A 12,746-nucleotide genomic window follows, 5' to 3' on the forward strand; every position below is an offset into this window, starting at 1 on the left:
AATTCTAGATCTTTAAAAAATTAATGTAAAAATGAGACTGTAAAAGTACTAACAGGAAACATAAGTCAATATTTATATCATCTTTGAGTGAAGGTCTTTTTAAGCCTGGCTTAAAAGCCAGAAGCTATAAAAGGAGATGATCAATAGAATTGAGGGTAAGTTTCAACTTCTATGCCTCAAAATATCACAAACAAATTTAAAAGGTGGATGGCAAACTTAGAAAAAGGTTTTGGAACATATATGATAAAAAGTTTAAATAGCCTTTCTATATAAAAAGCCCTTGTAAATCAATTAGGCAGTTAAATATCCCATGGAAAAATGAGTAAAGGAGAATTCACAAAACAAAAAGTAAAACTTCTAACAAACACATGAGAAGATAATGAAGATAACTAGTAATCAAAGAAAAGTAAATTTAAATGGCAAGATACTATTTTATGCTACTTTATCACATAAGCAAAGATCTAAAAGATTGAAAGTACCTAGCATCGATTATGTTGTGAAGAAATAGTCCTTCGCATAAACTGTTGATGGAAATACAAATAGGTATTTGTATTTTTGTAACTGTTAACTGTAAATTGTAAACTGACAAGTTAAAATACCCTTTGATCCAGCATTTCTACTCCTAGGAATTTATTCTAGGAAATAACTGGACAGGTGTACAAAGATATATATGAAAACATGTTCATAAAGTCTCATTTATAAGAGTGAAAAATTAGAAACTTAAATGATCACATCAATACAAGAATTCTTTAGAAAAATGATGCAGCCATAATGGAATTTATGCAGCTATTCAAAATAATAATGTAATCTATACCTGTGAGCATTCAAAAATGTCCATGATTCATTGTAAAGTAGAAAAAAATGACACTATTAAGTGGGTATGTATAGTATGATTCCATTTTTACATTTTAAAACTGAGTTTTTATGCATAGAAAAATACCTAGATGTATATACAATAATAGTAATTATTTCCAGATAGAATTATACAGATAATTTTTTTCATCTTTATACTTTTCTGAAACTTCTTTTTTAACATGTACATGCATTGCCTCTAGAATAAGAAAAAAACCAATATAGCCACTTTGACTTAAAAGACTTTTTTTTTTCAAGTTGGTAAAAGCATTGGTTAAATTATATAAATAACTAAAGATGAAGGCAAAAGCGAGATATTTCCATTTTGAAAAACAGAGGCAATGGTAAGAGCTTACATAAGAGCACAGCAAATACATACACCAAAGATCTTTAAAAAAAAAAAAAAAAGTTGGGGGGCAGGGCACAGTGGCTTATGCCTGTAATCCCAGCACTTTGGGAGGCAAAGGCAGGTGAATCACGAGGTCAGGAGTTCGAGACCAACCTGGCCAACATGGTGAAACCTCGTCTCTACTAAAGAGTGTGGTGGCACGTGCCCTGTAATTCCAGCTACTTGGGAGGCTGAGGCAGGAGAATCACTTGAACCTGGGAGGTGGAGGTTGCAGTGAGCTGAGATCACGCCACTGCACTCCAGCCTGGGCGACAGAGCAAGACTCCACCTCAAAAAAAAAAAAAAAAAAAAAAAAAAAAAAGCATTTCAAGCCAGTTAGAAAGAAACACCTGTTTGAAAGTTCAACCTGTGCTGGAGCAATTACTTTAGATAGTTTTTTTGTTTTGTTTGTTTCGTTTGTTTTTTGAGTCTCGCTCTGTCACCCAGGCTAGAGTGCAGTGGTGTGATCTCAGCTCACTGCAACATCCGCCTCCAAGGTTCAAGTGATTGTCCTGACTCAGCCTCCCAAGTAGCTGGGATTACAGGTGCCCATCACCTCACCCAGCTAATTTTTGTATTTTTAGTAGAGTCAGAGTCTCACCATGTTGGCCAGGCTGGTCTCAAACTCCTGACCTCAAGTGATCCTCCTGCCTCGGCCTTCTAAAGTGCTAGGATTACAGGTGTGAGCCACTGCACCTGGGCTTTAGTTTTTAAAGCTGAACTGTAACTGCTATTGAAATCACTTTCCAGTAGTTGCTATAAATTTCTAACATGTAGCTAATATATGGCTTCTTATGTTTTCAGTAGAAATTATTCTACTATAAAATTCTAGTTGAGGAAATAACTTCAAATCAGCTTTATGTCATCCAAAGTTACATGAAGTTTTATTATATTAGTGCACCATTATCTTGAATCAAGAGAATAAAATAATTTTTTTTTGTTTTTGTTTTTTTGTTTGTTTGTTTTTTGAGATGGAGTCTAGCTCTGTCCCCCAGGCTGGAGTGCAGTGGAGTGATCTCGGCTCACTGCAAGCTCACCCTCCTGGGTTCACGCCATTCTTCTGCCTCAGCCTCCTGAGTAGCTGGGACTATAGGCTCCCGCCACCACTCTTGGCTAGTTTTTTGTATTTTTTTTTTAAATTTATTTATTATTATTATACTTTAAGTTGTAGGGTACATGTGCATAACGTGCAGGTTTGTTACATATGTATACTTGTGCCATGTTGGTGTGCTGCACCCATCAACTCGTCATTTACATCAGGTATAACTCCCAATGCAATCCCTCCCCCCTCCCCCCTCCCCATGATAGGCCCCGGTGTGTGATGTTCCCCTTCCTGAGTCCAAGTGATCTCACTGTTCAGTTCCCACCTATGAGTGAGAACATGCGGTGTTTGGTTTTCTGTTCTTGTGATAGTTTGCTAAGAATGATGGATTCCAGCTGCATCCATGTCCCTACAAAGGACACAAACTCATCTTTTTGATGGCTGCATAGTATTCCATGGTGTATAGGTGCCACATTTTCTTAATCCAATCTGTCACTGATGGACATTTGGGTTGATTCCAAGTCTTTGCTATTGTGAATAGTGCCGCAATAAACATATGTGTGCATGTGTCTTTATAGCAGCATAATTTATAATCCTTTGGGTATATACCCAGTAATGGGATGGCTGGGTCATATGGTACATCTAGTTCTAGATCCTTGAGGAATCGCCATACTGTTTTCCATAATGGTTGAACTAGTTTACAATCCCACCGACAGTGTAAAAGTGTTCCTATTTCTCCACATCCTCTCCAGCACCTGTTGTTTCCTGACTTTTTAATGATCGCCATTCTAACTGGTGTGAGATGGTATCTCATTGTGGTTTTGATTTGCATTTCTCTGACCTAATACCATAAAAATCCTAGAGGAAAACCTAGGTAGTGCCATTCAGGACATAGGCATGGGCAAAGACTTCATGTCTAAAACACCAAAAGCAACGGCAGCAAAAGCCAAAATTGACAAATGGGATCTCATTAAACTAAAGAGCTTCTGCACAGCAAAAGAAACTACCATCAGAGTGAACAGGCAACCTACAGAATGGGAGAAAATTTTTGCAATCTACTCATCTGACAAAGGGCTAATATCCAGAACCTACAAAGAACTCAAACAAATTTACAAGAAAAAAACAAACAACCCCATCAAAAAGTGGGCAAAGGATATGAACAGACATTTCTCAAAAGAAGACATTAATACAGCCAACAGACACATGAAAAAATGCTCATCATCACTGGCCATCAGAGTTTTTTGTATTTTTAGTAGAGACGAGATTTCACTGTGTTAGCCAGGATGGTCTCGATCTCCTGACCTCATGATCCACCCACCTCAGCCTCCCAAAGTGCTGGGATTAGAGGCATGAGCCGCCGCGCCCCGCCAAGAATAAATTATTTTTTTCTCATATTGAATAATTACACATTTGGACCATCTGATCAAATGTGCTTAGTTTACGGTAAGGCCTAATGAGCTCTTCTGGTGAAGGTTTCTGTCTCCCTATCTTTCCAGGTGGGTCTGGGAATAGAACGTAAAAGAGGAAAGCTACTTTGAACCCTTCCAGTAACTTAATACATGGTTTCTTAACTAACTTCTTAATTTCTCCAACCTATTTTTTCCCCATTTCAGTTGGCTTTAGGGGAGAGTAAAATATGAGTAACAAAGAGCAATGATCCCTTTCCCACCTCCTCCCCAACCTCAAACAGGACCCAAACCCAGAAAGGTCCCACATCTGCTCCATGCTGGCCTGACCCCTGCTGTGTCCTGGCCCCTGTCCTCAGGCTCACCTGCTCTGGCTTTAGTACTCATATGACAGCCAGGGCTGCTCTGTGTGTTCTATCCAGGCCCTTCCTCCTCCACCACTGCCCGGGAACCAGGAGCATGCGCTGTCTGCCATACCTACAGTCGTCTAGATTTTCTCTCCCAGCCTCAACAGAGCTGTACAGAGACGGGCTTCACAAACCTAGCAAATCCTGTTCTACTATGAGCTTCACTGAATGTTTTAGAAGTATTAACTTTTTATTATCTTTGAAAAGGTGCTTATGTAGAATCCAAAGGAAAGACTCCAACAGCTAGCCATGAGAAAGGTGTGGCTGGAGAAGGCCAGCTGGTCCCAAGACAATTCCATCCCTGATAACACAAGGTGGCATTATACTCACTGCTCAGAAACTCAAACATACTGGAATTCCAGAGTTGACCTCACTCAGGAATACTGATTCATTCTTTAAAAAGTTCTAAGAGAGATAGAGAGTAGCTACAATGTCAAATGTCATAGTTTAACTGTTGGATGGAATCTTTATCCCTTGTGTCAGGGTTATTTAGGAAGGAGTCGGAGAGGTCATGGTGTTCATCACTGTAGGCCTCTGAACTCCCTCGAATTAGTTTAACAACTTTTAGACTGACGCACTTATGACCTCCAAAGCAGGTAATCCAGTGAGCCTGATTTTAAAGCATTACCAGAAGGATCTTTAGGGATCTACATAGCTCATAGCTCCCCTTTTGCTCATACAAAACACTTCATAGAATATAAGTCTACAGCTATCTCTGGATAAACTGGTACCCCAGGAAGTTGCTGTCTGGGGAGAGCAGGGAATCTGTACTCCATCTCTATAAAGAGCCAAAGGCATCCACACAGTCTTAAAAAAAGTCAAGGGTGAAGTAGAATCATAACTAGCATTTATCTTGAGGATTACAGACATTTAATAACATGTTTCCTATTTATATGATGATATATATTATTAGGAATAACTGTATTCTTTAAATGCACCCTTGAAAACCCAGCCCTGAATAAATTTGTATTCAGAAATATGAGACCTTAAAAAAGGTTTCTATTCCTAATAATTTCATGAATACCTTGGACTTTTTTCTCTTATAGAAATATTAAATTTTATTAATAGAGGAAAGAATGTAGCAAAAATTAGATTTTTAAAAGGAATACTCTACCCAGTCTGCTGCCTTGTCCTGAAACTAGAGATGAGAAATACACATTTGTCTCAGATTCAGCCCTTGTCCCTTACCTCCCTCTTACCTTGGTGCACTCTGTTGTGGGGCAAAAACCATGTTTTATTTATCTTTGTATACCACGTTGTCTGTGTAGATTAGATCGTTATTAAGTTATAAAATTCTAGCATTCAAAAAATATTACGTGACTGATTTGTTTATTTGATGAAATGTTGAAGAACTGTTATCAAATAAGTGTTTCAGAGAAGCAAAAGAAGATATTTAAAGCACTTTTCAACTTTTTTAAACCACAACTGCTACAATTTGAATATGTGGCCGTGTCTTCTCCAAAATTCACATTCAAACTTAGTCCCCACTGTGGTGGTATTAAGAGGCGAGGCCTTTGGGGAAAGTGATTAAGTCATGAGGACTCCATCCTCATCAATGGATTAGTGCCTTATAAAAGGACTGGAGAGAACTAGCATAGGTTCTTTTTGCCCTTCCACCATGTGAGGACACAGCATTTGCTGCTTCTGCCATGTGAAGACACAGCAAGAAGGCCCTCACCGACACTGACTGCCAGCCCCTTGCTCTTGGACTGTCCAGCCTTCAGAATTCAAGAAACAAATGTATTTTATTTATATCACTAAGTCTGTTAATTTGTTATAGCAGCACAAACGGACAACTAACAGTAAGAAATACATTTTATATCATAATCCGTCATATACATATAAACATATGCATATATTTTTCTGAAACAAAAGTTATAAACAAAAACCAGCTTACCCTCCATATACCTGATGCTTTGGTTATTTTCTATTCTGTTTCATGTTTTAAAACACTGCTCATGACCCACTAGAAGATTTCATACCCTTCCAATGTTTTGTGATCCACAATTTCAAAAATAGTGATTTAGATAACTATCTTCTAAGAGAAAATATGGAAGCAAACAATAAACAAACTGAAAAAGAGTTTTTAAATAATGGTTACTTACTTGGATATGGCATAAACAACATTGAATGGCATCTGCTGAAAAAATGGAAGAAAAGGCCTGGGAGGAAAAGGAAAACATAAATGTGTGGGACTTTTGCAATGAATGTACTCTAAGCTCTCTTCCAGCTCTAATATTTGTCCCTTAAAAATCAGTGAGCTTAAATATCCCATATATCAGTGCTACTTCTGGATATACAAAATCACTGAGGTGTGGGGAGGTTCTTGTCTAAAATGCAGATTCCCAGGTCTGGCCCATGATATTCAGTACATACAGGGTAGAGCCAATGAATGTGCATTCTTAATAAACACTCCAGTATTTTCTCTTCAGATAGTAAACAAGTCACAATTGAAGAAGCCACCCTTTAAGCCCTGTACTTGGGCTTCAGCTGGCCATTAGTTCCCAGCAACTTCTCAAGTTCCTGAGACATTCTGAAATTCACAATGATTTAATCTAAAGCCTCCCCCTAAAAGTTAAGAATTGTACAGTTAACTGTATAGAATTGTATAGTTAACAGTTAAAAATTTAACACTTCTCTGAAAAAGTTAGCATCACAAAATTTCCATAAGGAGGTTGCTCATAAATAATAATGTGGATTAGAAATTTACTTTCTCAAGGAAGCTTATGCAGATGTAGTATCAAGACTATTTTTTCTAACTCCAGTAAGATGTATAAGGAAATCCCCATCTAATTTTTATTTGATTTGAGTATATGGTTATTACATGAGCATAAATCACAAATGAAATAAAACTAACCTTTTGGCCATGTTGGTTTGGGCAAGATTCACACAAAGAGAACAAACATTATCCCTTTGAACACAAGTTTCCCCTTCACCATGACTTCATGGTATCTCCACTGTGTCTCACTCATTTGATGACTTCATTTCAAATGTTTTCAAATACATATTCTTAGTTGCAATCAGTATCTCTAAAGTCAGGCAGGCTTAGTTTGAACCCCAGATCTACCCCTGGCTAGCTTATATGACCTGAAGCAATCTATTTATCATCTCTCAGTCTCAGCTTCATTACTGGTAAAACAGGGATCATATATATCTTATCCTACATTTCTGTTGAAAAGATTAGATCATATGCATGTAAAGCACTTAAAATAGAGTCTGACACATTGTATGCACTGAAAAATGATAACTGTTATTAGTATCATAAAGAGGTTCTCTAATAATATTAGAGCTCAAATATTCATTAGCAATTACATTCTACCTTTCAAAGTATTTATAGCGATTCTTTCCAGTAACTTCAGGATCTTCATAAACTTCTCTAGGCATCTGAAAAGAAGTGTCAGTTCTAAAGTGAAGCAAGAAAACATCATTTAAGTCTAAAATATTTCCACATATAATTTCTATTTAATATTTCTATGTGTATAGAGTAGGAGTTACACAAAGTATCTCATACTGAGAGTAAAGTCTTCCATAACCTGCATTTGACTGTCATACAACTTAGAGTATATATGATTCTTCCCCTGCCCTGAGCCAGGAGACCAGGACCTAGTCAGAGGGTAGATTTATGAAATCCTACATACAAAAAAAAAAAAAAAAAAGAGTAGATTTATGAAATCCTACATATAAAAATGCCCAATTTTAATTAAAAGCACACAAGAATAACAAAATACTAAAAGACAATTATTTATTTATTTATTTATTTTTTTCAGACAGAGTCTCGCTCTGTCACCCAGGCTGGAGTGCAGTGGCGCAATCTCGGCTCTACAAGTTCCACCTCCTGGGTTCATGCCATTCTCCTGCCTCAGCCTCCCGAGTAGCTGGGACTACAGGTGCCCGCCACCACACCCGGCTAATTTTTTGTATTTTTGGTAGAGATGGGGTTTCACCATGTTAGCCAGGATGGTCTCGATCTCCTGACCTCATGATCCACCCGCCTTGGCCTCCCAAAGTGCTGGTATTACAGGCATAAGCCACCATGCCTGGCCAAAAGACAATTTTTCTATGTCCAGGCTAAAAGACTTTATACTTTTAAATTTACTAAATGTGAACTTGTAAGTAATTAAAATAATAAATAATTCAACTTATCCTTGAAGGTGCTTTGGCCGCAAGTTCCAAAAAATATTTTAGATATTAGCAGAAAAGAGCACTTTCAGTTGCTAAGTTGGATCCAAGCAACAACAAACTCAGTCATCCCCACCTTTGGTGGACAGTTGTCATTATATATATATCTATATAGATATATATGATGGAAAATATATATATAATACATATAATCAGGCTTGTTTGGTCAAAAGAGGTTTAAAAAGAAAATTTGGTCTAGGTATAACACCACGACTGAACATTTTAAAACCGCACATGGTAAATGAATTAAAAAAATGTTTTTAACGCATTTGTTTTAGGCCCTGGAGCCATCCGACACTTACATGGCAAGCTGCCGGAGGGCTTCTCTGTGTTTCTCCTCATGTCCCTTCCATTGCCGACTGATAAACGGTGGGACAGGATCTGACTTGCTCCAATATAGAGAATATCTTGGATAATGGATCAGGTTACTGAACATGGTTTTAAACCTGGGAACTTTTCTCTAACGTTAGGGAAGGGAGGCAAAGGACAAAATTATACCATCAGCTTTTCTAAAGTATTTTAATTACATTGTAAATTCTTTAAAAAAGATACAAAACAATGTATATAGTATAAGAAGAGGGGTTATTGCTATATACATAGAATATCTTTAAATGGATGCCCAAGAAACTGATGACAATGGCTGTTTATGTGGAGGGGGTGAGGGTAGGGCTAGAATTTATTTCATACTGTGTATGCTTTTGTACTACTTAAATTCTTTTAACATGGGCATATATTATTATATTTATCCCATTAAAATAAATTAGCTTATGGGTTCTCTATTCATTATCAGTGACTTAATCCTCACAACGAGCCACAAGTATTAAGATGCTTTGCCCCCCAGTAATCTTGGCAAAGTAATTTCTGTGGAACCTAAAATCCAGTGAAGATTTGGTGATTAGTCAATCTGATCAATGCAGTTACGCAAACTAGATGGTTCAGGTTCATTAGGTCGCCTTAGTTGATGCATTAGACATACCAGTCTGCTGCGAATCAGGGTGGCTTGGATATTTGCCTGTGTGTGATCTTTCTCACTTGACACAATAAACAATGGATCTGCAAAATAAACAATCAAATAGCATAACAAATAGAACATATCTACCCCTAGGCTGAGAATAATGGCAAAGCAATGTAATCTCTTAATTGGAAAACAAATTTAAAAGTTTAAATATTGCCTGACTCGGCAGCAGCTCATGCTCTGTTGTGCATGTGGCCCTGTTACTCTACCACTTCTACCAGTAACAGTTGTCAAGATGATTTTCTTTTCTGAGTATTCCAAGTCAGCATATGGAAGTGGAATGCATAAAGAAAGTCTAGCATGTTTTCAAGTACTACACCCTAAACACACTTTATAATCTCTCCTATGAACAAAACTCCTTCTGAGCCTGGGTAGCCCAAAAAATTCTTTAAGGGAAAGACCTTGTATATATGCACTATGCCAATTTGCAAGGGAAAGAAGCAATACATTTATACTATCTCCCATCTTTGATGCACTAGAAAGATGCAAACTACATGATATCTCAGAACTGGTGAACATGATTTAAAAAAATCAGCTATCTTCAGAATTTACCCCTTAAGTTTGTAAGTTTGCTGATGATGGTACCATTATTTTTACAAAGTCCAACAGAATATTGCCCTGCTATTACAAGTATCTGTTTATCAGGTATATCTTTAAAGTGATGAAGAGTATTCATGATTGACTATACTGTACTGCCCTTTAAAATCAACTGATTTGCCATTAAATTAACAAGCAGCCTTCAGATATATTTGATTTCCCAAGTAGACTTGTCTCTGGGGAGGCAAATACCCTGACCAGCTAGTCTAGATAACATGATAACACATATTTCTCCATAGAAATTAATAAACTAGGAATTGCGATTTAGAAATGTCTCTTTTGAATTTGGATAATGTGTGTTAATTCCTAAAAGCTAATAATTCATCAGTTACCCAACAAATATGATTTACTGAATGCAGACATTGGATATTCCCCCCAAGGCTGAAAAGCTGCAAGAGGCTCAGGTTCTTTTTGCTCCTTCATTCAACACATGTTTATTGACTGGCTGCTCTATTTAGGTGCTTAGAATACATCAACAAAACGACAAAAATCTTTGACTTCGTACGAGAGAGACAATAAACAACAAACATAATAAACTAGCAAATTAGACATTAGAATTTGAGGGCTGTTATTTTTTAAAAAGAAGAAATCGGGTAAGGGAGACTGGGTTGCAATTTTAACTAGGGTGGTCAGGACAGGCCCTTGAGAAGGTGGCATGTATAAAGACTTGAAGGTAAGGGAGTTAGCTAGTTAGATATCTGAAGAATATTCTAGGATGGGAGCATGCCTGATACATCTGAAGAACAGCAAAGTCCCTAGGATGGGAACATGCCTGATACATCTGAAGAACAGCAAGGTCCCTAGGATGGGAACATGCCTGATACATCTGAAGAATAGCAAAGAAATCAGGATAAATGAGGCAGAATGAAGGAGGGAAAAGACAGCAGATAAGAGGCCAGATAAGCAACTAGGGAACTAATCACATAGGGCTTTGTAGGGAAGGGTAAAAGAGCCTGGAAAGGAGTTCATCTTTGCACCACCACAGTTCTGTCAAGGTGGAAACCTGGCCCAAGGCCAGTCAATTCATTGGCCAGCCAACAACCAATCTTAAATTTCTAACTTAAATTTTCAGCTACAGTACACAAAGATGCTATACAATTGGTGGTGAGCTTTAGGGCTAACTAGTCAAGAAGCAGGCCACCCTAGTCCCTATCATAGTAAGATAAATCCATACACAAGAGGCTTTCTGTCAGATGGAAGAAGTAAGCAAGCATAGTGATGTCTTGCTTAATGATGGAGATACGTTCTTAGAAACGGGTCATGAGGTGAGCTTACCATTGTGTAAATATCGGAGGGTGTTTAACATAAACCTAGATGGTATAGCCTACTCCACACCTAGGCTATGTAGCATAGCCTATTGCTCCTAGGCTACAAACCCATACAGCATGTTATTGTACTGAATACTGTAGACAACTGTAACACAACGGTATTTGTATATCTAAACAGAAAAAGTGATGCATTGTGCTATAATGTTATGACAGCTACAACGTCACTAGGTATTTGGAGTTTTTCAACTTCATTATAATCTTATGGGACCATCCTTATACATGTAGTCCACTGTGGACCAAAATATCATTACTTGGGGCTTGACTATACATAGAAAGAAGGCTAGAGTTGCCAGATAAAATACAGGATGTCTAGTTAAATTTATATTCAGATAGGCAATGAATAATTTTTTAGTATAAATATGTTCCAAAATATTGCACAGGACAAAAATTAATACTAAAATATTATTCGTTATCTGAAATTCAAGCTTAACTGTGCATCTTGTATTTTTATTTGCTAAATGTGGCAACCCTAACAAGGTGAAAGGTCATAAGGTCAAAGAAAGAAAGCAGGAGAGCACAGCATCTTAGTTCTGATCTTCCCCGTCCAGGTTCTCATCTGCCATGGCTATACTTCGCTTCCTGTCCATGAATACCGGCGAGATTGTCTGTTTTATAATAACACAAACTTTAATTTGATCTACTCTGAGTGAATTTCTGTTCTTAGCAAGGCACATGGAAACATTTAGCAATTCCTCTGCAAAAGAGACACTTATGCATCAAAGAAACCACCAGCTTAATAAATACTTTGGGAAGATGTTTGTCCTCCTTCTCAAATTACCCGTGAAAAAAACATGGTGATGTGTTTACAGGAGCTAACTTGATTTATTTCACAAAACCAAGAGTAAATACAGAAAACCACTGGCCAGAATATGTCAGCAATCACTACACAGCCTCTATCTAGGAATGTGTACTCTAGAGATTCCCACACAAAGGAGACCCTGGGATTCCCAGAGGCAACACCACATTGCTGAAAGCAATGCAAGGTTCAGGTGAAAAACGTGGGACTGCAGAGGGCAAAATTGGAAAAAAAGCATGCTTAGCTGGTTACAATTCTTGCCACGGCAAATTCAATAAACATTTATTAATTGAAGCGCCTAGTACATGTATCAGCACTAGAATAGGTGCTCACAAGGCTACAAAAATATACAGAACAGGAACCTAAGGAACTCAAGGAGCATGGAGAGAGAGAAAACACAAAACTGACAAGCAAGCCGTTAAAATAAACTGGGCCTTTATTGGCCCAAGAGGAGCCAGCGGACCTAGTCTATAAACAATGCTTTGACGCAGAAGTTGAAAACAAAAACAAAAACAAAACCTAAAAGCAAGCATGAGATAAACTGGCACTTCTTTTTGCCCAACTTGTATTTGCCCAGAGAGTAGGAGACAAAAGATTATTTTCGTAGGGCATTTTATGCAGGAACGTTGAGTGAATCTCCGAGTCTACAAATCGTTGCATACTTTTCTGGGTACCAAAATGCCCGGAACAGGTATCAGGAAGATCGCCCCTTGAAGCGGAGCGCACCCGCGCCTTT

General features: G+C 37.7%; 1 protein-coding gene across 4 annotated transcripts in view; it reads right to left on the reverse strand.

Moving 5' to 3' along the window:
• The window catches only part of CFAP91 (cilia and flagella associated protein 91), a 61,644-nt gene that overhangs the window by 48,488 nt on the left and 410 nt on the right, over window positions 1–12,746 (reverse strand). For all 4 annotated transcript variants that reach the window (XM_011722189.3, XM_071092367.1, XM_011722191.3 and 1 more), the window contains exons 2-5: window positions 9,251–9,327; window positions 8,577–8,734; window positions 7,415–7,498; window positions 6,201–6,257 (exon numbers count right to left, since the gene is read on the reverse strand). In XM_011722189.3, coding sequence (XP_011720491.2) covers window positions 6,201–6,257; window positions 7,415–7,498; window positions 8,577–8,734; window positions 9,251–9,327 — 376 coding nt within the window. The remainder of the gene's footprint in view (window positions 1–6,200; window positions 6,258–7,414; window positions 7,499–8,576; window positions 8,735–9,250; window positions 9,328–12,746) is intronic.

This window comes from Macaca nemestrina, chromosome 2 (assembly GCF_043159975.1).
Source record: "Macaca nemestrina isolate mMacNem1 chromosome 2, mMacNem.hap1, whole genome shotgun sequence".
NCBI classification, from domain to species: domain Eukaryota; kingdom Metazoa; phylum Chordata; class Mammalia; order Primates; family Cercopithecidae; genus Macaca; species Macaca nemestrina.